Genomic DNA, 26,151 nt, shown 5'->3' with positions numbered 1-26,151 from the left:
GAGTTGCACCTTCTACATTCAGGCAAAGCAAAAATGGGCAGTTCACATGTAAGTAGTTAATTTGGATTGTCAAGAATGCAATGATTTCCTGGTTTTATTTTTGTCGATTTTCACTTTATTTGGCATTAATACTGCAGTACTGCAATAGCTGCAAGTGAATATTTAAACTCAAAATCTACTCTGTGGGGGAAACTTGTATGCAGCTGGTAACATTGCTTCATTACAATACGTGAATTATGAAATTACTGCAAGACACAAGTCCTGAGTGCTTTAAAGCTCCTTGTGGCTTAAACAGAGCAGAACTTTCATTTGGAGAAAAAGAAAATGATGCACAGGATGTCCTGGAAAAACTAATTTTAGTTAGTTTAGCAAATTTATGTTGGAACATTCTGAACACTAAAATAATTCCCTAAAGATATATAAAAAACTTCCTGTGTCAAAGGCCAATACTTTCAAGATTTGGCTGTTTATCACAGAACAATATGGACAGAAGTAATGTCAAAGTGTATTTTTTACAGAAGGCCCCAATTAAAATCTGGGTATTAGGATTTACTGCATCAAATTACTGTATGAGTTTTGACAGAGACAATTTTTGCTAACATTTGTCTGCATGAAGACATTTAACCTCAAAATGATCTGATTGTCAAAAACTTTTGTGTGACAGCTCTGAATAATTAGTTCTTGTGCAAGTTAAGTTAACTCCAATTTTGAAACTAGTGTATAAAAGTAATATTTATTCAGCAGTGCATTTTCTCCTTGAATGCAGAATAGATGCAGTTTTGTATCAATAGAAGACAGACTGCTTGCTGATACAGGCTAACCTGAGTTTCTGTAAGGTTTATATTATGGTGTAACTATTTTTTAAATTCAAGTTCAGCAAGGCCTGGAGACATGCCAAGGTTCTGATGCTTTTGGACCAGCTCTCCAGGACATTTTCTTTGGCAGAGTGAGCAGGACACCCCATACCATTTGCATAAAGCTCCAGCTACAAATCCAAGGAGCTTTTTGTCTCCCTGTGAATGGGATGATGGTCCCATCTTGACACCATCATTTTGCAGACTGGCTGTTTGCCTAAGGGGACAGGAGTGAGCTGTTCAGCACCACCACCTGTGTCCAACAATTCCACAGGAGACAAGGCCAAGAAGGTTCCTGCTGCACAGGACACACACACGTCATAGGGCTGTCAACAGGCACCTCCCTAGAGTCCTGGCCTGGGGGAGCCTTGCAGTGGACAATACACGGAATGCAGTGCACATGGAATGGGCAAACATACTCCATTCATGTTTAAACTGTCCAGAGGGGATGTATCTGTGGCAGGAGTGATCACAGGAAGGTTTAGCAGGTGAGCTCCATGCTGCACTAGGTAGTTTGGGTGAGGGTGCAGTACACCACAGTGGTGCTGTAGGCTACAGTGGGAACAGGGGTGGTCCCATGCTGGAAGAGAGTCCCATCATTCAGCCCAGACTCACCTGGGAATTGCAATCTCTCTGTTGTTCCTAGAAAGTTACAGGTAATCTTGGAAGAAATGGCTGCATCTGTGTCAGAGAACTTCCAGAGAGCTCCTTGAAGAGAAAAATGAAATAGAAGTTCTTGCCAGAGCTTTTTAGCTGCAGTTTGCTGTTTCTCCTAATCTCATGTTTTGTAACCACAGGCTCATGAGTGTCTTATACGTTGTGTTTTTTAAACCTCCAGAGCCATTCTTACAAACTCGCGGAGGATATACGGAAACCAGCCATAGGGGCAACCAGTTTGTCAGCAGAGGAGCCAGTAAGAACTTCTCTTGTGGAGGATGAAAGGGGCACTGTGGTGCTGCAGCACCTCTTGGCTCTGGTTTATGGTGGCTTTGGGAAACTCTGCAGTGCACAGAGGCAGCTTCTCTTTTGTGGTCAATATTGGCACTAGAAAGCTGGGTAAAAATGGGTTGTTTCATTCTGTCGAATAATACAGCAGAATTTTGTCTGCCTTGAAATTTCAGAAGTTAAATTTTTATTTAATACCTTCTGCGGGAAGAAGTATAAAATGAATCATGTGTCAAACGAGGTATTTTATTTGGTTAAATGAGTTTAGGTTTTAAAACTTTTCTTAACTATCATTTTTACATGGAGTTCTCATTGAAAGCTAACTATTCTTCAGTGAAAAGCTTCCATTATGTGAATGTTAAAATGAAACTCTTCAGTTCCATCAGAAGGTCTGATTTTGAAATAGAGCTTTCATCAAAATTCATGTCTTCCTGAACATGTTAGTTTGAACAAAAGTATAAAATTTTACTGAAAAAAATGCTTTCAGGCAAAATTTTCCAACCAACGCTAAAGTATACCTTTCTCTTAGAAACTGAGCTCCCAATTAAGAGCTGCACCTCATGCAACATTACAACTCCAAATCTGCATATTTTCATGTGCTCTTTGCTCTCTGAACTTGGTCTAGAACTTTTTTCCTCCAATCAAACAATGTTTCTAACTGCACATCTTTCATGATTTAAAGTCTCTTAATTATTTTCAGTGTTTGCAGTCTTGTATCAAGCTTAACTGTGCATCTGATGCCCTTAATATTAACACAAATAGAGTCAGTCCCCCTGGGAATCTGGATAGCTGCTCTGCTATAATGAAGATGCTTTGGGGACAATTTGGGAATAGCAGCAATGGTTTTCATTCTATGATTTGAAAAGTTTGATAGATTTTTACTTATGTCAAATTGTGTATTTTTTTTTTTTTTATCTTCTGTCTCTCAAAAATCCTTGAAGACTGTTTATGCATGATTCTGTGGTGTTTTTGAATTTAATTAATCTTGTGGTTGGGTGAGTTCTTTGGTTTTAATTCAATTTTTTTGAGATTCTCTGCAACACCCTTGAGTTTCATCTCACCATTACAAAGCAGACTAAGCCTGGTTCCAGGAAGGACTGTGTAGTATGAGGGGATGGCAGGCTGTTGTGGGCCATATGGTTTGACAATTTGAAGGTTGAAAAGTAAGTATTACCTGGAGAACATACCTGCCCAACGAACCCTCTTGGGCATAAGCTCACAAAACTCACAAGGACTTCTCTGTTGCCTATGAACATTACTGTCCTTCTAGAAATGTTTCCCTAGCACAAGTATTACCACAGCATGATTTTATTATCTCATCACGAAGCTCAACAATTGCTCTTTGTTGCTTCCCCAATGTTCAGAGACAGACAATTCTTGTTCAGTCCCTGGCCATAAGCCCACAGTCAGCACAAGACAGAAATAACTTCTTGTTTAGCTGGGGAAGAGCTGTGGCAGATTCCTTTCATTTCCATGGTCCCTTATTATCCAGGATATTTACTGTTCCTTTTAGATCTGAGGCTGTCCTGTGTGTGCTGCTGCTGCAGGTGTTAATAAGCATCTACCCATGAAAAAATTATGATGCATTTTTGGCAAAAAAAATAGAACCCATATAAAATATCAGAGTTGCTATGGTTATATTTTACATGATATAAATAGGTCAAGCAGTTATGTTTTACAAAAAACATTTAAAAATCCAAAGTATCTGGACTCTAATGCTCTTATTTATGTACAACAGTTTTAATATACTCTACCAAGTTCCGTTGTTACTGTTAAACGAATTTTTTTCACTAGACTCTCATCTCCATCAGGTGGGTTATTGGCACAAATCAGTTATGATATCTGGTAGCTCAAGCTTAGGTGCTTCAACAGACGGACCCCAAACAAAGAAACCCCTTGGCAACTAAACCCTCACAGCCTAAACTCCCCATTCCTCATGCAACACTCCAGACCAGTGATAATATTGGGGGTCTTCTCCCTCTATTGATTCACTGTTTTGTAACCAGATGATTGATAAGTGGTCATCTTTACATGCCCTGAGGTGGGTTTTGGTGGGGGTTTTGGTCAGTTCTGTATTCCATGTTGGAATATAGTTGTTACAGTTCATATACCACAATCGATGGACTCTCCACCCTAGCAATTAATTTTTTTAATAATATTTAAGCGGCTAGCTTTGTCTATTCTAACTATTACTAATGTTCTGGTTGTTCACATTTCACTATAATCTATCTTTCTCTTCTTAATTATCAGATTACTAGCTCTGTGATGGATTTCTCTGTGATCCATCTTTGACTTACACAACACAGCCATATGGTTCAGATAAAGCTCAGTTTGTAGTCCTACTACTCTAACTAGTTTTTTCAAACAAGAATTTAGCTACTTTCAAATAATAAAAAATTTTCATCAGTTGCTATCCAGAAAATTACTCTGCCTTTATTGTTAATTATGACTAGTGGCTATAGCAGTGGATGGATTACTGCTGCTGTAGGTGACTCAGCTGACCTTGGGAGTATCTTGAAACTTCCTCCACCTCCTTCCTGTGAGGTAGAAAGGTATTAGACACACAAACCTCCAAGTTTTGTAGGCACAGTTGGTTTGTTGGACACTAACATGCATGTCTGTATAGTAACAGCACTTTCTGTGTGTCTGTGAATGTATAGATGGTGTTTTGATGGAATGTCTTGCAGAGATGTGTTTTAGAAACAATGAAGGGACCAAGGGGTGAAGCATGTCATCTTGGGGCTTCCCTGATGGGGTGCAACATCCTTCAAGTTCTTCTCCGTTTAAATAACTGAGCTTTAAAATACGTGCATGGGTGAGCATGATGTTCCCAAAGATTGTACCCATGGCTTCTAGCCCTGCGTAGGTGTTCTTAAGTCATGTTAGCTTTCATGCTGGCCTACACAAGAATTTACTTCAGTTTCATCAAGGTTAGCTCACCATAAGTCTTAGTGGAGGTAATGAGTGTCAAATTTCTAAAAAGATGTAAGAACACTTGAGTTAAAAATCTGGTATCTCAGCTGAAGAAAGCAGCAAAATATGCTGTTATCCAAGTGTCTTCCAACCAGGTATTATGGTCAATAAAATAAAAGGAGTCTGCCCCCATTATAACAAAGAATTATTGCCAACTTAAAATACTAGATTTATCCGTGGTGAATAAAGCCATTTGTTTGCATTTTGTATGGCTTCCATATGCAAGATAAGTAATCAAAGGAAGTGATGTGAGGCATGACTCATGTCTAACCACAGGCATAGTGTCTTTGAAAATTTCTAGTATCCTTTCCTGCCTTGGCTTCAGCAGCCTCACCAGGTGAGTCAGGTCCTTGTCAGTCCCATGTCCCCTCTACCAGCCCCATGTAGGTGCCAGGTGCTCTCACACATCTCAGAGGTGTCCCTAAGCATCTGAATTGAGCCCTCTAGAAATAAAAGCTGCAGTTTTGCAGCTTTGGCATTCCCACTGCATGATGCCCTGGTAGCTAACAGATTTTAAAAGTACACTGTGTTAAGGTGTTCCATCAGCCACAAAAAGTTTTGAAAACATTAAAATTGGACAGTATGAATTTGAGCCATGAGAAAACCACCCCAAACTTACATTTTTTCTCTTAATTGTGGGTTTCTCTGTCATGTTGATGAGCATGAATAAATTGGATAAAAAAAATAATCATAGATGATATATTAACAGCTATTAGAAACAGGAGAGACATTGTAGGAGAAAGATGGTTTTGATTTTGCAGTTTAAATAACTGTCAGAGCAATTATTTTCACTATTGCCACTTGTTTGTAATAGGAAAAAGGAAATGTGACTAAGTCTATTAAGATCTTGTTGTCACTGCAGGTTTAGTCCTAGATAAGGTTTGCACCTCTCAGTTTGGAAGGAGTAACTGAGTCATTGCAAAGGCTGTTGATTAATCCATAGAACTTACATATATTGTATTATCCAGTATAGAATTCACATAGAAGTTGTTTTGATCCTGATAGCACCACACCATCAGGAACAAGCAAGCTGACAGTGTGTGTTGCTGTCCTGCAGCTGTTAGACACAAAACAGCCGCAAGGATCTGGGGGAACGACAGCCTGGCTGGCAGATGGTGGTTGGCATTTGGAGACATTGATACCATTCTCTGAGCAGGCAAGGAGGCGGTTGGCATTTTTTCAGCTGCATATTGTGGTTGACAGAGAAAAATGGTCAAACGAACAAAAATGAGAGGTATGTTTTACAAAACAGTGAGGAAGGAACCTTGGGGACAAAAGGACATGTCTCAAGGTTGCACTTTGCCAATTCATTTGTCAAAAATGTGTTGGTCAACCCCACCTTTTTATTACCATAGCATAAACCCCGGTGCTTGCTGGTACAGCCCTGCTGCCAACATGCCACAGCTCTTTGCTTCTGTTTGTTTTTAGATGTTAGTGCCCATCTACTCTGACCTGTGTATAAAAGCCTTGGCATTTCACAGAACCTGAATGACTGAGCCCCATTACTTGAACTTTACTGAAGAAGAGCTTGTAGAAGAATCCTTTACTTTGGTGGAAGGATGATAGGAGATAGTGAAAGCCTCATCCACTAATGACGAGATATCCTCGTCAGGAGTTGGCTTTCCCAGTTAAATGAGACCTGACCTTGCCTACCACTAATTGCTCATAGTTTCTTTTGCTTACCCATTATATTAAAGAGCTCTAATATTTGGAAGTTTTTCTCATGGGAGTACCCACACACTGCAGTGAAATCGGCTTTATCTGCTTTTTTGCCCTTTCTGGTTGATGGTCTTGAGCTTTCTCAGCAGGTCAATCTTTTATGACTGGGAATGTCCATTTTAGTAAATCAGACTATGGATGAAGTACAAACAGAGCATCACATTTTCAGTCTGTCTTTGGAAGTAGATCATAATCAAAATACAGCAGCCTACTCATATGTTTGTTCTTGGGTTTTATTATTCTCCATGGATAGAAATGCTTGAGATGAGTTATGAGGTTTGGGCTGTCTTAAAGACTTCTTTGGGTGGGAGTTCAGAGTTTCTTCTGATAACAGGATGTTATCCTGACATCATGAGATGTACTAGAAGGTTTTAACCACAAGATCTAAGAACCCATCCTTTTTTTTTTTTTTCCCTAGTCATTACTGTTAGTCTAGTTAACCCTGGATTCCAGTTGCATTATACCTCATTAAAGATTTCAGCCAAGATAAATAATTAATCTTGAGTATATGTGTGTTTATAAAAAATTAATCATGTAGGTGCTGATTTGCCAAAAGCTGTCTTCTGTGACCCAAGTGTATTAGATACAGTTTAACCAACGAGATGCACAACCTGGTCCTGTTGTTTGTTATGCTAACAAGGTGACTAGATGGTTTGGAATATTTCCTGGTACTTGGAGAAAATAAATTTTCTTCTCCACACAAAAGATAAAGACAGGAATTATAGAACTGGAAGGCACCTTGAGATGTCAACTCACTTAACCACTGCCTACAGCAATAATTAAATATCTGTGAAGAATAAGAAGCTCTTCCCAAACTGGTCCTGAGAGCTCTCACAGTGCTGAGCTGGAGGAATGGTTCCTTACCTGGAGACTGGGCTCCCCAAAGGTCTTTACACTGGTGGCTCAGTGACTGTGCATGGTGAGAACTGAGAAATCTCAACAGGTTCTATAGCTTCCTATCTAGGATGGGTTTTCAATTGTTTTAACTTGTTTGTTCATTTTTCTGTCCTCATCTTTTGGATATTATGGATTGTTTGGGAGTTGGTTTCCCAAAGAAACAGGATGCAAGAGTATGCAAGATGCTGCAATATGTATATATCTCTTATCCTAGCTAAAAACATTTGAACCCACCAGACAACCTTAGGTTAATTAACTAGCAAGGTTCTAATCTCAGAATTGGTAGTGCCTGTTATGTTTCTTGGAAATCTTAAAAGCAGAGAGACTGTATTAGAAATCCCCTGATCAAAAGACTGAGGCATGAACTCAACCGTTCTAAGACATCAGAGGATGTACAGTGTTGGGCCACTGTGCTTGTGTCCATCACAGGAGTTGTTTCAGCTGCAGTAGAGGAACCAAAATCAGGCAGATGGGAGCTGTAAATCTCTGGGAAATCAGGCAGAGATGTTGCTGGTGCTCACCTGCTTGATAGAAAGGAAAGCTCAGATTGATACACATGGTATCAATCATGGAGTTTATGCCATTCTTTTTAAAACCTAATTTTTCTCCAATGGATTTTTTGAACATAATTAAATATATGTGAAGAAGAAGAAAATGAGTGGAAAAACTCTGGCATGATTGTGTAGCCCACCTCCAGTATCCACTGGTGATGCTCTCAGGTGTGTGAGACATTCACATCAGGTAAATGGGTGCAGGCCCACAGGAGACCACTGGTGTCTGACAGGCAGCTTAGCGGGGGACATCACTAACAGCACCAGAGACCTATGTTTAGACAACTAAATACTGCCCCAAATTTTATTACTGATCCTGCTCAAGTCTATGAATTAATGCTGTAAAGACCATGGCAGGGTCAGTCTGCCCTTTCTGTCTGCTGCCAGTTTTAGATTTAATTTTTATTTCTGTTAAGCGACAGCCAAAGAGAAACTTGAAGTTAGACATCCACTTAATAAAGCACATGAATTGTACCTGGCAAAAACAAAGACTGGGGAAGGCACTTAGCATACCTGGATCAATCTAGGTCATTTTAGAGCTTTGCCTACAGCTACTAGAGCTGCATCTTCTTCTCTTTGTTCAGCAGGCACACTCCTCCTGGCTCTTCCCAGTGATTTTCATTAAAAGTCTGTGCCTGCATTTTTCCATGTACATCATCAACATCAACCTCTGTTAGAACTGCAGTGGGTGACCCAGTGCACCCTGAGCAGCTGCTCTTTTCATTTTTCTGACAGTACTCCTCCATAAACCTGTTCCTGAGCAGGCTTGTGGCATCTGCATGAGATGAGGGAAATGGAAAAATAGCTGTGATTGCTCAAGCTGTATTATCAGCTGTTTTCAGGGAGGGCTCTCTTTTGCAATACAGGAAACTACCTGGCATGTTCATGGTAGCACTTCTTCTGTTCTTGTCTACTGACAGATGAGCACTTTGTATCTACTGCAAGCCGAAGTGTCTTTGGCCTGAGGAAAATACCAGATTTTTAGGAGTGTCTGAAATGTATTTCAGCAACCTACAATGCTCACTACTGATGCCTTGGATCCATCAGAGCTCTTATTCCCCCACCCCCACCAAGTCCTTCTGGGTTTGCTGACCTTTGTTAAGCTGTTTATTTTTGCTCCATAAGGGCTCCACATGCTGAAACATCAAAGAAAAATCTACAAAGCTTCTCTAACCATTGCAGATCATCTTCAACTATAAACTCGTCTTACAGCTCCCTAAAGTCAGATGTAAATTATAGTAGGAAAAACTACTTGGTGTGCTTTAAAACAAGTTAGAACAAAGCAAGTTAGTTTTAGATCTTTTATAAACTGTCCAGTTTAATATAAATAAATCTTTGGCAATTTTAGCCAAAGCTTCAAGGGAAACAGATTATTGTCTAAAACATGCTTGAGTGAGACAAAAAACTACTCAGGATAAGAGAAACAAGTCAGCACTGGCCATAAATACAACTATGCTGGAAGTGAAAAGAATATTTTTTACCATAAGAACTCTGGTCACATTAATTAGTATAGAACTATAGGAGAGAAACGAGAAGAAAATTAAGCAAGTGAGTGGATGGAGCTGGATCAATTTGTGAAAGAAGTTCCCTTACACCCTATGTCCAGCTTCAAAGTTGTTTGCACTCTGTCCACCTGATATTTCAGACTTCACATCATGTTACCAGCAAATTTTCTAGAATACTTTTAAGTCAGTAACTAATCTAACCTAATCTAATCTAGATCCTAACTCTAAAAATAACTATAATAAAGTGGTTCTGCCCATATTTTTAGAAGAAAAATTACTACAGGTTACAAATGTTATTAAACATGAGTTGACTTTGCCATGTCCCTTACAGGAAAATCCACCTATCAAAATCCACAGGGTAAGGAATACAGCTCTTAAACAGCTATGTCAGTGAGAAGGTCAAGGATGGGATTCAGCAAGCAGTGAATTTTAGCCAGTGCTTCTCAGATGACCCAGGAGTTGGCTTTGACAGTCACTTACCACAGTCTCAGATTTCTCTCTATAAAGATGCTGCTAGTATTACACATAGTCCTATAAAAATGGTATCCCCCAGGCACATCATTTAATGTTTTGCAGTGATTTTTTTCAAGACAGATTCTTTAGCAGAGCTGACTCAATAAATTCCTCTAGTGCTTTAAAACATGCCCTGAACATCAGAACAGGCTTTCCTTCCTGCATGATTTTTTTGCCTCGAAAAGAAACATTTCTATATTTATGTCTTTATGAATAATCATAAATCTACAACGTAAATTCAGTTTCTGGTGGTACCATTTTCCTGCCTGCTGCACCCGTGCTACACACAAACACAACACCTACAATACAAGTAGTACCTAGGAATGAGGGGCTCACTAAACCTGAGGATAACTGACCAGCCATCAGGGCATGAAAGAAGCAAGCACTGTCTCTGCCCTGCCTTGTCTGCCCTGACCTTACCATGACCAGGTGCACCTGCAGTAGGGTTGGGGCAGTGGGAGCTGCAGAGGCAGCAGCACCAGCATGAGAAGGGCAATTCCCACAGCCCAGCACATCTGGTGGACAAGGCAAGGTAAAGGACAAACCAGCTCCTGCCTTTGTGTGTTTGTGCAGGTGTTTCTGTCCAAGCTGAATATCTGAAAAGTGGGAGACAATCCCAGATGAAACCCTTTTCTTCTCACTTCTCACCACTGCACCTCCTGTCTCAGGTCAGAAGGCAGTGAATGTGAAGCAACAGTTCTCAGCTCTTACTGTTGCAGGGAATCTGAGAGTCTGTAAATTAGAATAGAGCTTGGATAATTAAAAAGTAGTCAAATACCTACATTTGATATGTTAGCACTTTTCTCTGTATTTTGTGCTACAGAATTTTCCCCTTTTTTCTATTTTTTTCAGCTACTTCTTTGGTGCTTTTGGTTTGCTTAGCAAAAAACTCTAGAATAACTTCAGTACTGGCTGCCTAACACAGACAGTAAGCTCCACCATAAGCATACTAACAGTACAGGGCCAAAGTAATGGTATTTCCCTGGAGCCTTCTCTTCTCCATGCTGAACAACCCCAGCTCTCTCAGCCCATTTCCTTTGTACATGATGCCGTTGAAGGAGAAGCACCTACACTCTGCCACAATAGAAACCTGTATATGGAATTCATTGAATAGTTATCAGTGCATCTGGTTTCTAACTTTGTGGTTTTCCCTTTCCATTTTGACCCAAACTTTCAGGAAATTTGAAGAGTGTTAAATAAAATCTCCACTAGAAAATATTAGTTATGTATATGCAACTATTTCCATCTTGTTTGAAAGGCTTAGGAAAACTTGTGTGAGCGTACAGTAGGATACATCTTTTAAAACAACATCTGTCATAATGATGGGGCAATCAAAGTGTTACCTTGTGCTGTGGAAATGAAGAGAAATTACTGCATTGTTATTGTACCTTACTAATTGTTATAGTTGTAAAAATAACTTTCTGTTTCAGCTGCCATTAGCAGTAGGTTGTACTACTGCTAAATGCATTGGAAAAGCCAGGTACCTAAATGGCTTCAGTCAGTCACAAAGGCACATTGGTAAAGCAGTGTAGGGACTGGATTTGAGGTTTCCTTCTTGTGAACTGGCCCTTTGCCTTTTGACAGAGGACACCTTTAGCTGGAGTTGTAGTCTTTCGTCAGAACTAGTAAGATGACAGCGCGAAACTTTTGAAGCATATCAACGAACAGACTTTCAGATTGTATCTATACTTGTAAATAAAACATGCTCTTCTCTGGCCCACTGGGTATATGGCAGAGCATGGCCCACAGCTATGTGCCTAAATTCTCTTTATTCCACAAGCAGAAGGATGTTGTACCTAATGTCTTTCAGGAGTGGTCTCTGCCCTGTGCTACTCCCAGAGACAAGGAGGTTAATCAGCCATTTAACCTCTTCTGCTCCTCAGCAGGCTGGTGGCATTTTCAGAAGGGCTTAAAAGCTGACTGCCATGCTCTGCACTATTATAACTCTTAATTAACAGTGCTGGTGCCAGTGCCTGGCAGCTCTGCAAAGGAAGCAGCCTGATCCATGTGTGGCTGTTTAAATGGAAATGCCAAAGCACTGCCAGTGCCCACACAGACCCTCGAGTTCATGGTGCTCGTACTGAATTGTGGTACTTGACTTAGGAGCCCAGGACCTGTTTTTGACCACTATTTTAGAGTCTGGGCATTTAAAATATTTGATTAATCATATTAGAGGAGCTGAAATTGCTGCTGTCATTGTGGTCTCAGATAATTCTACCCTTTTCTGAAGAACAGCAAAATTAAGGGTGTACCAGCATTGCATCCGTTGTGACTCACAGCTTGTCAGATTAGAGGGAGCAGACATGGGTTTCTGTTTACATTGATATGTCAGGCTGTAAACTGCTGCAGTGGCTGTGGACTTTGAGTTATTATCCTGTCCCTGTAAATTCATCCACAAGGTAGCCACATGTATTATTCTGACAAAATAAAAAATAAACAAAAAAACTTCCCCAGCAACAACAAAAAACCCCAGCTTTATCACACTAGATGTCTCCAATTATCTTGTTTGCATGAATGCATCAATACAAGAAAGGTTTTCTGGAATGGTTTTTATCCAGATGATTGGGATGTTCGCAGTACTTTAAAATGTACTACAGGGATAGGTCCTGCTTCTGCTAAGGTGTTTGTATTGGCCTGTTGTTAAAGTGATACAAACCAATAATATTTGATCTGGCACGAAAATGCCTAGTATGAAGTTATTATCCTGAAATTATTTGAGTAAGCCGGAACTGGCAGAACAAAGTTATATAGGTCATATATGCCATATGGTATGGAGGGTGACATATACATCTATATATATGGTGACAAAGTTGTATAGATCACTGTGTTTTTTATATGGTGACAGCAATTTGTGGATCCATTCCAGGAACCCTAGGGGTAGATACAGTATTTCACCAAAGCCCAGTTTGAACTTCAAGGTTTAGAAGGTGGGAACCAAGATCAAGCAAGAACTTGGCCCAAAGTGCTGTCATTCTAACGTAGAATTGTTTTCCATGTGTCTCTTGTGTCTCTGTCTTCCCAGTCAAGCCACAAACACCACCATCATGGCTTTGATGCAGAGCGAGATGCCAAGAAAATACACAGTGCCTGCAAAGGAGCAGGTAAGAAAGACTTTGTAGATTTTTGGATTTTGTACAAAGGGCAGATCAATATTATAAAGGGCATATACACGAACTTTGGCAAATCAACTGTTACAACCAGTTTTAGGTAATCTTTATGCTTTCTGTCACATACTGGCTCAAAGAACAGTCACACCCATGAAGATAAATAGGAAGGGAAGCCAGCTTATTCCTTAAAGACTGGAGAGGTCTAGCTTGATAATTGCATGTCTCCAGAAGATTAGGGTAAACATGGTATTTGTTCCCTGTGACAGGAACATCATCACCTCCATATTTCATCAGAGCCCACTGCAGCTCCATCAGCTGAAAGGAATTTATGGTGATTTCAACCTTCATCAGTGATTTTTAACTGAAAAGAACTGTCCCTCACCGTCTTTTGAGGTGGTTTGAAGTAGGCTGTGTAACTGCACTGATGTGAGTGAGGAATGCACAGTGTTAATGGGATCCCAGGGTCCATAGAGGTAACAGTGTTCAGTAAAGGAAGAACATCAAGGCAGCACACAAGATCAATAAGTTATTAATTCACTCTAGGTATTTGCACAGTTAATATGTATTTAAGCATTTCTTCCTGGTATAGCAGTGACAGTCAGAATCAGATAGTTAAGTGCTGAATTTTAGGAACTGTTCCTATCATACCAACTGAACCCTCTCAAGACAGTTGCCCAGAGGACTCTTCTAGCTGAGAGTTTAGCCCAACATTATCAAATAGGAGCCATGCCTTCTGCCTTGGATCTAAGCAGGAAGAACTGGACAAGATGCCCTGAAGTTGTCCTCCATGTACCTGGTGGTATATATCAGGGATGAAAACATATTAGCTGTTGCTGAATGCCAATATAATTTGTATCTTTATCCTTTGTGCTGCTTGCTACTCAGAAACTCTGGTTGTTTCTGCTCCTAAAAGCCTGAGATGAGGCACAGCACCAAGCCCAGAGATGGCCACACAAAGGCATCAGATGGCAGAACACAAGGAGAGTGTGTGGCAGTGACCACCAGCAGGATGTGAGCATCCTATGTCTTGATGCCTTTGGTCTGCCATCCTAACCCTTGATATGCTTTGGGCATTTAGGCAGTGCCCATCACAAGCTGGGTCATATATCTGTCCTGGTTCACATTCTCAATTTCAATGCTTGTCATGAAGAAATAGTGCCTGAGTCAATCTGCTGACCCTTGGATGCACCTGGACATCTGTGTTAATGCAATAGCTGCCCTGTGGTGTCCTTCATACATTCAGGTAACATCACTGTGGCCCTGTCTCTTTTTAGCTGTAACGAATGCCTTCCAGCAGCTCTACTGAGTGCACACATCTGTCTATGTGCAAACACCTGTTTATATGGCAGAGGGCAACAAAAGTACAAGAGCAAGGTCACTGCCTTTAGTAGCCTTCTTCAATCCATTGCATAAGTCAGAGCTCAAAGCTGACTGAGGGCTTTTCCCCTGGAGGGGGACTGTGTATTCAGCTCTCCTCTGTGATGAGCACCACAGCACAGCAGCTGCATCTCTTGGGGCATCCCATGCTCTCACTTCACTCTGATTTTTTCCAAGCAAAACAGCATTGGCAGAGACTGAAACCATCCAGGTCTGGTTCCAGCTCTTTTTCCTGACTCCATTTAGCAAAATTAAAACAATTTTTTTACAGGCTGTACATCTCAGCTTCGGGTTAATGATTCAAACACATCCTTGCCTGCCCCAGCCTCTTGCCCCACTGCCCTCATTTTGTTGTGCCAGCACATCATTCACACCCATAATAAACTGGATTTAGTGGCTGATTGCTTGGGACTACTCAAATAAGCATTGTCACCAAAAACATGTGTGTGAGCTTATGGGCACTGGCAAAATCCTGATTTTAGGAGCAGTGTCAGCCCTTCTCAAACAGAAGACTCAATTTCTTTGATATGAACAGCATGAGATGGTGAAATTCTATTTTATGATCTGAACATTGTAGCTGACTACTGTTAAAATTATTTTCTAAAGAATCTTAGATGCTACAAATCCTAAAGGTGGGACCACTGGGGATATATGTATAGGATTTTTTTTCTCTTTAGAGGTCACATTTTCTTTCCTCTGCATTAGATTTCTGATTATAAAATCCCTATGCACAACTTCTTTTTCAGGAACCAATGAAAAAAAAATTATTGAAGTCTTATCAAGTCGAACATCGGAGCAGAGACAACAAATAAAACAGAAGTACAAGGCTTTGTATAGCAAGGTACTTTGAAATAAGTGGCCTCTCTGTTTGAAACCACTACCTCTGAAAATACAGCCTACAGGCCTCTGCTTTTGAAAATATCAAGGACATACTGGATTTAAGGAGGACAGCAGTTACTTTCTGATTCAGCAATTTATTTTATCGCCTAAAATACTGATTATAGTTCTAATTTTAGGCCTCAGAATCTTCGTGAAGTCAGCCTTAACCAGATCAGAGCATTTTAATCAAAGCTGGGAGAGCTAGAAAATAATTCATAACTGAAATAGAAAATATTTCCATTGGTGAATATTCAGATAAATAAGTTAAGGTAATATTCAGAAAATATTCAGAAAAATAAAGTAAAAGGGAAATTTTAAGTTAGAGTCCCACTTAGAACAGATGCAGACCCATAGAAACTATTTGATCTTGCACAACTATATTTTTATTGAGTTTAATAGAAGTAATATTACTTTCTTCTAGTGATAAAGTAGAGCATGTTGCAAAACTAAGTTTCATTGGGCACTTGATACGTGCAGGAGGAGGCATAAACTGCCTTAATGAACTTGCAGCATTTATGGTGTGTGTGTTGAAACTGCTCCAACACAGATGGCAGCCCCTGACTTGAGCAGTTGAGTGTTCACGTGCAGTTGTGTAAGCAGGAACTCGAGAATAATAGACTTAGAGCTGGACTTCTCATTCAATGTTCTGAACTTGTCAAGTGCTTCCCATATTGCAGGAAATGTTAACTGCAGAGAGGACTCCAAATACATCCTCAGCTGGCATCCTCAGCATGCAGCAGCCAGCTCTGCTCTAAGGTCTCACTAAATTTTGATTTAAGTTGATGTGGGTTTGTGTGTGTGGGTAAAAATGGTGTTTGCTTGGCACAAAAGCACCTTGCAGAAATTTGCTGCTTTTTCCAGTAGTCAGTTTTAACCAAAAAGGACAGAGAAAGTTCTTAGTTTGATCCCCTGTGTGGCACCTCTTTCAAAGGAGGAGTCTTCTGCATTTTGTGTCAGAGTTTTTTCTCCTGTTAAGCTTTTCAAAACACTAGTTTTCATTTATTTCCACAAGTAAGAGTCATAACTGGACTGACATTGGCTGGTATTTGAAGATGAGACAATCATTTTACTCAATCTGAAAGCAAACTTTTTAGGGAACTCATTTAAAAAAAAAAAAGTCTGTGTATTTTAAGGCCTTTTAAAAAATGTTTTGTCACTTTTTGGTACAGAAGGAGCTTTAAAAATATTAGATTTACTGAAACAAATTAAGAAATCCTCTAATCTCACCTTAGCTTTTGCACCAACCCTCCTGACTGTCCCCACAGGAGATGGAAGAGGACCTGAAGGGAGACCTGAGTGGGAATTTTGAAAAGGCTGTGCTGGCTTTGTTGGACTTGCCCTGTGAGTTCGAGGCCCGAGCGCTTCGGAAGGCGATGAAAGGAGCCGGGACAGATGAGTCGCTGCTGATTGAGATCCTCTGCTCACGGAACAATAAGGTTGGGGCACCACGTGTGACCTTCCGTAGGCGGAGGGCAAAGAGCTCATCAAGAGGATCCCTGGGAGGAGGAGGAGGGATCAGACCAGCTCCTGTGGCTGAAATGCCTCTTGTCAGCTGTAAGATTGCCATGCTAGAGCTGAAACTCTAACAGGAGTTAAGACCAATAAAATTCACATTCCTTCCTTTATCCTACTCCTACCTGCCGTGGATGGCACGGAGGGAGCACTGATGAGAAGAATTCCTGGATACATGTTAAAGGGCAGCTTTGGCACTGCTCTCTGGTAGTTCAGAGGTACAGGAACATGATCCTAGTGAAAAGAAAAAAAGTTAGCTCTTGTCTAAATGCAGGGAAAACCAGAGGGAAACCTGCATGAGTCAGGCACCCCTGAAAGCACTGTCCTCAGCGGGGACTGGGAATTCATGGCTTCTCCCATCCCCGTGGTTGTTACACCTCACACGCTACAGGCATAGTGCTGACCTGCTGGTGGGTTGTTTGCTCATTTATTTATTAATTAATAAGATATTTATTGATTGATTTGATTATTACTTTATTTATTTTTTCCCTAGGAAATTGTAAACATAAAGGAGGCCTACAAACGTTGTAAGTAGTTTTATCTTTCAAACCCCTTCATTTAAAACCTTTCTCACTGGTTGAACTCTCAGAGATTTTTTTCTTCCCAGTGTTTGATAGGGATCTAGAGTCTGATGTGAAAAGTGACACCAGTGGCTCCCTGCGGAAGATATTAGTCATGCTGCTGGAGGTAAGGCTGGGGACTTTCCTCTTATGCAGCTGCCTGACAGAGATATTTCCTTTTTTCCCAGAATAATCATAATAAGTATTGGCTGGTATTTTTAATAATGCAGTTATGATATGTAATATCGTAATGAGGTCATTACAGTAAACAAAAGGCATTCTTCAGTACAAGAGCCTTTCATATCTATGGCTTTCTAATATGTAGAAGTTTGTTTATGAAGCTACAGATAATTTTATAAATATTGATACTTTGAAAATAACAGGGTTGCTTTACTGTTATTTATACCATGGCAAAGGCTGGGATACTCATTTGACATCATGGCCCCATTATTCTGAATTTTGTCCCAAACCACTAAATCTATTTCCCTCTCAGCTAAGGACTATAGAATTCAGATACAGAACAACTAAGAAAGAGATTGCTGTTATGTTAGTTTTTCATTCATTAAAAAAGTATTTTCCATTAGAACGCATTTTTATTTTAAACCTCTTTCATGAAATAAAGCGAAAAAGTCAATACCTTCATAAAGACACATTATAACTAAGAAAAATAGGAGCACATCAAGAAATGCAACGTGCTGGTCAGTCTGATCTGACAGCCCTGGGAAATGAAAAGACTGAATAAATAAAAGAAGCTTTAATTACATGACAATCACATCACTAAATACCTCAGAGTTCAGTTTCTCATTCTGGGAAGCATTGGTACAGCTTTTTCCAACCTCTTGTATACTTTCAGGAGTGGCAAATACATTGATTCTTTTTTTTCCCATCAGTCAGCCCTCCATGATTTCCCCCAGAGATGACTGTGTCGGTGAAGGCTCAGAGTAGGTAGGTCAGTCAGGAAAACATTTCACAGTTCCCAGGACACACCCAGCACTGTAAGGAACATCAGCCCTTCACTGCGGGTGCTGGGCACCTTCCTGCCCCGGAGGCATCAGCGCTGCCCTCGCTCGGGCCGCAGCACAAACCCTGCACAGAGGGCTCCCGTCTGCGAGCCCGGGGGTCCCGCCGCCCCACCGCCGGCCTCGTGTCAGCAGATGGCAGCAAACCTCCGACCAAAACACCTCTGAGGGACACCAGCTGAAACGGAACCAGCGCTCGGTCCGGTGTTTGCCACCCTTATCTATCTCCTTCTCTGCAGGCAACCCGAGATGAGACCCAACAGGTCAACGCAGAGCTTGCTGAGCAAGATGCCTCAGATCTGTATAAAGTAAGTGCAGTTGTGCAAAGGTCCCTTTCTCCTCCGTGCTGTGGAGCAAGGGCTACCTCAGGGGGACTAAAACCAAGCACAGGGGGCAAAGGCATGGCAAGGAGAGGAGCAAGGGGGGCAAGGGCTGGAGCTGGGTGGATCAAGGGCTCTGGCTGGCCCCATGTCTCTACTTTGTATAAACAAGTGCTTCCAAAAAATAACCTGTGATTTTGAAGGCAGGAGAAGGCCGTTGGGGAACAGAAGAGCTGGCTTTCAATGTGGTCCTAGCAAAGAGAAGCTATAGCCAACTGAGAGCTACTTTTCAAGCCTATGAAAAGGTGAGTTTATCTTCTGCAATGTGGGTTACATAGGCTCTGACCTACAGGTGCAGACCCTACAATGACATATAATGATCTAAAGAGCCTTTTCCAACCTAAATGATTCTGTGTAGACTGGACAATCCTTTACCTGCCATTTTGTAACTTCTTGAATGCTTTAAGAATTTTGGAAAACATATTTATACAACTGTATCCTAAGCATACAGAAATAGGTGATTTACAGGAGAAGCTGTATCTTCTGCCAGTGAAGAACCCATTCCCCTTCATAACCTACACAATATTCAGCCAAATAAATGTCACAATGTCTGTTCCTTCCCACAGCTGCAAGGCAGTGTACCCCTGCTCCTGCAGCAAAGGGACATGTTCACAAATTCCTGCCCTGAAGGAAGGGTTTGCTTTTCTGGTCTTTTCTTCTTCTCTTAAATAGAGCCTGGCAAGGTGTCTCCTCCTGTTCCCCCAACTTGAGACGCTCATATTGGCTGAGGAGAAGTTTATCTCCAGCCTTTTCCTCCCTGCCCACACTGGGCTGATGGCCTGTGAGGTGCTTTGCTGTGCTTTCCCGTCTCCAAACATAAGGCAAAGTAGGCAGCAGGATCCTGGCCGTTTTAGTACTTCTCCCTGTGTTACCCAGCAGGGACATTTTACTCGTGCCTAGGCCTGAACCTGACCTGATACAGAGATACCTTGCTTGGAAATTACCTCTGAAAGTCAAAGCAGTGGGAGATCCAAGGTCCCTCTTCAAGCAGCAAGGTAGAAGCTCAGCAGTGACATTCTCAGGAAAGAGTCTCCCTCCAGCCTCTGGCTCACGGTCCTAAACTTTCCTGGGAAGTCTCTTGAGTTCATCAGAAAACTGTAGCCTTAGGCACTGAGGATTAAAAGAGCTCAAGCCAAAGCCATATTTCAGTGTCAGCATAATAAGGAACCAATAGCTACAAAACGTTTGCAGCTTAATCCAAATTTTGGGTTGTTGCTGGCAGGAGAACAAACCCAGTCACAAACTGATACTCTCTCCCTTGGAGTGGCCCAGACCTTGGGGGTTCAGTTAAGTGCTCCAATAGCCAAGCTACCTTGGCTTTTCAATTCCTAAAGCCAAGCAGATCAGGTTGCCCAAACCAACCCACCACATCCTGCCTGGCTGCACTCGAAGGAGAAGTAGGCCAAGATTAGAGCCTAAATCTTGCAAATATGCCTTTCTTTTCAACTGGAGAAATCCACAGGGCAATATCTAAACCAGGTTGGTGGTTTGCAGATCTTAAGTCCTAAAGCCTCACGTGGAGGCCTTGCTGCCTTGTACACACAGTCTCCCAGCTCTGACCTAAAAGTCAGAGTCTTGAATCATGCAGGGACATCCTGACAGGCGAAGCAGAACAAAGTAAAAGTCTTTGAGGTTCCTGAAGTTCACAAAAGTCAGGATAAACTCTGTTTTGAAGAGACAGTCTGCTTCTCCAATTCCCTACAGAATAATACAAGAACTTTGGGACAACTGCGGTGCTTGTAAACTTTGCCTGGGAAGCCAAAGACAATAAGTAACAAAACTTCACAGAGTTGGTAATGCTCCAAAGATTATCTTATTTATGTGGGAGCCATCCAGAACCTTTGATCAAGGGGCTAGAGAAAGCTTGAACAGTTTCTGCTGACCAGGGGTCACTCAAGAAGAAGCTGCAGCTTCTTTGTCCTCTGGAAGCTGTCAGATATCTGGGACTGCATGATGTAGATTATCCACCTCTTAACCATTGTGCCTTACCTGACTGCATAGACCTTGTCTTGGTGCCAGTGGATCTGTGAGCACTTACACCAGAGGAGAACCTCATTTGCCCTCCAATTACTCCTTTGGAAAGGTTCTAAAGGATCTGGACTGACCTTTTGTCATTGGATCCTGAATCTGATACTGGTTTGGACAGTGGGAAGACATGTACAGACAGAAGCTCTTATGGCTCCTTTTTGTTCTCATAGGTGTATGGGAAGGACATAGAAGAATCCATTAAAAGTGAAACATCTGGAGATCTGGAGAAGGCTTACCTGACTCTAGGTAACAAGCAATAGTTTCAAGACCTTTCTTTTCTAGTTCTTGCCATCACCTGACATTGGTCATTTGGGGGTCTGTGTACAGCCTGGCAACAACCATTGAGTTACCCCTAAACTGAGCTAACATATCTGCCAGGGGAAAAAGAGACAGTTTTCAGTAGTGATTAGGACTCCTTGGTTTTAAAAATGAAACTTGCCAGACAGCTCCTTTCCACACAGCTGAATTATTTGCCCTCTGACATGGGGTATCCACCTCCAAGCTGCCCCTGGGACCATGGCTGGTGATAACTTCCAGCAGATGCTTGGGCACCAGGAGAAGTGTGCTAGCCAGCCACCACAAAAATGTACAGGGTCCTTGCCAGCAATTTAGCACTAGGGTTGGCTCTGACTGGTGTTTAAACCTGTGCTCAGTCTCCAGTTAGATCACTGGTATTGCTGTTATCCATCTGGATTTAGGCTCTCCCAGATCCTTCTCCTGTAATCTGCAGAGTGAGCAGATACCCCAAGAATAGACGGGCAAGAAGAACCCCACAGGGGCAAATGCTCATTCTCATTTATGTCATTTTCATTGTGGAATGGCAGAGTAGTCAGTGCTGGTAATCTCTTGTGGAAAAATTTACATCCCCATTCACACTCCAAGATTTCTCCTTACATACTGACAGGAGATCATTCTCAGAATAAAAGCCCTGCCAGCTCAAATGAGCATAAACACTAGAGTTTCCTTTTCTTTCTTTTTTATTTAATCCTGCTTGAATTTGTATCACAAACTCCAAATGTACAAGTATAATGAGGCCTCTTACTGTTTTCTTTAGTCAGCTGTGCCAAAGACTGCCCCGGTTACTTCGCCACACTCCTGCACAAGTCGATGAAAGGAGCTGGGACTGATGAAGAGACTTTGATTCGCGTCCTTGTGACCAGGGCTGAGGTAGGGTACCCTGTGTCCTGTAAGGCCTCACATCAGCTCTGGGATAAATACAAATGTAGAGGGTATGGAGTGACTCCTGATAGATCATGTGCTCAACAAACTCTTTTCAGCCCAGTGACATCAATGGTCACACTCTGCTTCTGTACCCAGGCACCTCTAATTTTGATATTGCATCTATTTCTGTTTTCAAAGGAACTAAACCAGGAAGCATGTAGACAATTTCAAGTGGAGTCAACTGTACCTGGTTAAAACCAACCCATGGGGAGGTCTGGCCCCAGTAGGATGTGTAAAAGTAATTCCTAGTTAATTAATGATAAAGCAGCAGTTTCCAGTTTAAGAATTGCTTATAAACATATGTTGCCAATTTTCTCTGATTCCAGCTGGGAAAAAAAGATGCAGAGGAGGGAAGAAAAATAAAAAGCTAAAGGAGTTAACTGTCAAGAAGCCCAAAATTTCATGAGACATTTGAGATATTTAAACACAATCTTTAAGTATCCCTTCTAAGCTGTAGGTTGTAACCCCAGGGCTGTTTCAATTGACACAGAGGAGAAGCCTTTAACAGGCATGAGGAAAGCATATTTCTCAATGATCCACAGTGAGAAAAATTAGGCTTCAGGGTATTCTCACTCTTAAACCACAGTCCAGTCATTGTAAGATTTAAAACCCAAAGTGATAAAGATCAGACCTGTGCTGTAGGTGCCTTTTTACAGGAAAGCTTAAGACAAGGAGTTTGTTTCTTGCCCCCAGTAACCAGAAAATTACTTCTCTGGGTGGAACAAACCTCTTTTAGCCATATTCCTGGGACATGCCTCTTTCCCTATTTGCCACCAAGGGAAGACCTCAGGAGTTCACAGTGACCTGTGTGAGTTTTCCAGTAGCAAGGCTGTGCTGGCACAGCATCACTGGGCAGAGATTCTCCCAACCACCTGGCACAGCTTTCCATGCAGACCCTCTTCACAGTTAGCATCCCCTCACCACCATCTGACACAGGCTTACCTCGAATTCAGATGTTAAGCTAAAAGTCCTCCAAGATTTTTAGACCTCCTGTGTTCTCCTCTGCTACTCTCACTGGGTATGGTGGGCCTTGAATCAGACCCCCAGGGTGCTGGCAGGAGCAGGGCATGTTACACAAAGCATTCACCACTCTTCTGAAGAGGCTCTTGGTGTCTCCTCAGAGCGACCTGCCAGCAATAAAGGAGAAGTTCCAGCAAACGTACAAGAAGCCGCTAGCTGAAGCTGTCCGATCTGACACCTCTGGGGACTTCAGAAAGTTGCTGCTGGCAATTCTGCAGTAAAAGCCCATCAAGAATGAAGAGGGATGCTGAGCAGCCATCTCTTGATTAGTGTCCAAAAAAGCATCCAAAAAAATGTGTCATTAGCACAAAGAAAAAAATCCAATTTGTTCTCTTTCCAGCTGGGAAATATGTTGCCAAGTAATGTTGGATGTGAAGTTTATGTTATGGCTATTTTGCCAAATGCCCTTAAGCAATAAAGACATTGAAAAAAATAGAAATAAATTGACTTCTTCATGTTTGCATATGTGGAGGAATCTTCTGTCATTGTTTCTTCTGGGTAGATTTTCTGTCTTTCTCTCATTCTGAAGATTATCCCTGCCCTTTCCTAAATTCAATGGATGTCATGTCATGCTGTGACAGTCCTGCCAAGAGAAAATGGATAGTAATTTCTTCTCAGCTCATTATCACAGCTCTTTAAACAACCTGAGGGCTGTGAATTAATGATTTAAGTCAGGTCCTGATTAAAATCCTGCTGTCAACAGGGAAAGCCAGAGTGATTTCCCTATCTGTGAGTTACCTTCCAAGCAGTCACATCCTAAATTATCCCATGAAGGAGATAAGGACTTGCAGTCCCCACCAGCACCACCCTGTGGGATATGGTGCAGGAGCATCACAGGGGAAGAGCAGAGTCGTGAAGTAGATGTCAGGCAGGAAATGCTGTTTCCAAAGAGGTAGACATGGGCCTCAGGATAGCTGCATTGTCTTCATCCTGGGATATTTCTAAGATCTGACTGAATAAAACTCTGAGCAACCTGGTCTGATATCATGGCTCATCCTACTTTGAACAGGAGCTTGAATTAGAGACCACTGGAGGTCTCATCCTCCCTGAATCACCCTAAAATCTTATAATCATATGAAAGACTATGTAGATGAAAAATAATATAACAGAACCTGATTACTAGGTTAATGAATGTTTCTCTTTGTCTGGCTCCTTCTGCCTCTTAAGAGCACCACCACTCTGCATGATGAAGGGCCTTTCAGGCCTTCTGAGATATGATGACTGATAGCATCATATTCCCATTGAAAACAGTATTTCTGAAGCACTGGACCTGTTTCTCCCCTCTTGGATCAATGTCACAGCAGTAGCACCTGACCATCCAGTTATAAGATGGGGCAGTATAAATGAGAGATGGGAAAGATGTGTGGCTTTTGAGAACAATGATTGGTGTCTCACACAGGTGTAATAGGATGTTATGGCATTTTAAAGGCCTGATCCTTCTTTGGAAACATTTCCAGCTACCTAAAAATATCAGGGGCAGATCCTGAATACCTGAATGCCTTTATCACAGGCATTTTAATGTTCAGACCTAACGGAACAGAACAATGTAGGATCTATGTATCTTCTTGTTGCTGTTGCCATGGGTCTGTTGTAACCAGAGACTATAGAAAGGATAGATGAAGAATCTACTTTGGTGTCTAGTGATAGGGTGATATTTTATCCTCCAGAACACTGTATGCTCAGACTAAGATAAGCTGGCAGGTACCATTCTCCAATGATGTAGTTTGAAGAAAAAGCCAGCGAGTGTCTAAAATACACATGAGTAGCTAGTTTGGGCAAAGGATTTGTTTTAAAATATTCCAACAAAAGTGCCCAAAGCTGTATGAGTGGTTTCTCTGAAACCTCTTGAAGCTCAGCACTCTTTAAACCAGCTACATCCTTATTTAATGTGAAGCACATAACTTTGGCAGCCAAATTTATTTTTGCCTGAAGACTGTTTTAATTAATGCTAGTAGGTCATTCTGACTAAAGAAGAATACAATTGCTTTCATCTTAATCTTTCACTCTTTACTCAGAGATTGGCCTGAAACCAAGCCAGGAGCCCACACATCTTCACACCTACGTGTACTGGGCCAAAGTCATTATTGAATTACATGCTGTATCTCTCTATCTGTACCCAATGCAGTCACTCTTGGGAAGTTGCTCTGTGACTCCAATGCTGTAAAACTTGTCCCCATGCCTCTATAAGTTTAGGCCAGGGCTTCAAGACCAGTATCTGTAGATGTAGCCTGTTGCCCTTGCCTACAAAATCAGAACATAGCCCAGATTCTTAAAATAAGCCTTAGTTCAGCATTATTGGTGTCATACCAGTGTGAATGGCAGCTGTGACATTCAGCACTCAGGGAAATCATGTTTGCTGGGCAGATAAATAGAAAAGTAATAGCATAGTAGTTACAAAGGAATGAGAGAGAAGGACCATAAGAATATTTGGACTTAAAAGAGTAGGAAGAAGATCTGATGGCTGACAAGTAGCAGCAGCAGAAGAAAGTCAGCAGATTTTTCTGTGGGCAAGAGACAACATTCACAAATTGCAATGGAAATTCCTATTTGATATATGGGAACAGGTTGTCCAGAGATGTTGTGAAATCTGCATCCTTCAAGATTTCAAAAGTTCATCTGTACAGGCCCTTGAGCAAGCTAATGGTTCTCCCAGCCTCAGCTGGGCTGTCACCATAACCAGCCACCACTGCTGCTTGGGGCATCTTCCTGTCCGCTCCATAGCATCTGACTAATTAGGATCCCTGTAACTGTCTGTTTATACAATGAGGAATATTAATCCTGGGTTTTGTTCCCTCTCCCAGTTTTATTAAGACCATAATAAGGAATATTTTTTTCTTTTCCCCTGTCAATTTAGACTGAAAATTTGGGTAAGGGGATGATTTATCTCTTGGTTACTGTGGGGGCTAGTGGTCATTGAGACAGTGCACATAACACTGAATAAGCTCAGTGAAATCTCTGTCTTGAGCAGTCCTTTTCTTTATCCATATTTGTTCATTTTCACCTGAATTGTAATAGGATCAGTACATGAGTTTTAGAAGCTGTCTGACATCACCAATCTCTGTGCACCTGTCTGCTGCCTGATCAGATTACA

At 41.5% G+C, this 26,151-nt stretch overlaps 1 protein-coding gene across 2 annotated transcripts; it reads left to right on the top strand.

Annotated features, from left to right (window-relative positions):
- On the top strand, window positions 1-23,476 carry ANXA13 (annexin A13). Of its 2 annotated transcripts, XM_066337386.1 has the most exons (11): window positions 1-48; window positions 12,980-13,058; window positions 15,188-15,282; window positions 16,586-16,756; window positions 17,326-17,359; window positions 17,440-17,519; window positions 18,651-18,719; window positions 18,935-19,036; window positions 20,990-21,065; window positions 21,874-21,986; window positions 23,162-23,476. In XM_066337386.1, exons 1-11 carry the CDS (start codon window positions 34-36, stop codon window positions 23,279-23,281), a joined length of 954 nt encoding a protein of 317 aa, XP_066193483.1. In that variant the 5' UTR covers window positions 1-33; the 3' UTR covers window positions 23,282-23,476. The 2 variants fall into 2 exon arrangements, with proteins under 2 accessions (XP_066193483.1, XP_066193556.1); XM_066337459.1 differs by lacking the exon at window positions 21,874-21,986.
- Window positions 23,477-26,151: the final 2,675 nt, after the last annotated feature.

This window comes from Sylvia atricapilla, chromosome 1, assembly GCF_009819655.1.
Source record: "Sylvia atricapilla isolate bSylAtr1 chromosome 1, bSylAtr1.pri, whole genome shotgun sequence".
Classification (NCBI taxonomy): Eukaryota; Metazoa; Chordata; class Aves; order Passeriformes; family Sylviidae; genus Sylvia; species Sylvia atricapilla.
The sequence above is the reverse complement of the archived record's forward strand: the minus strand, read 5'-3'. Positions and strand labels throughout refer to the sequence as shown.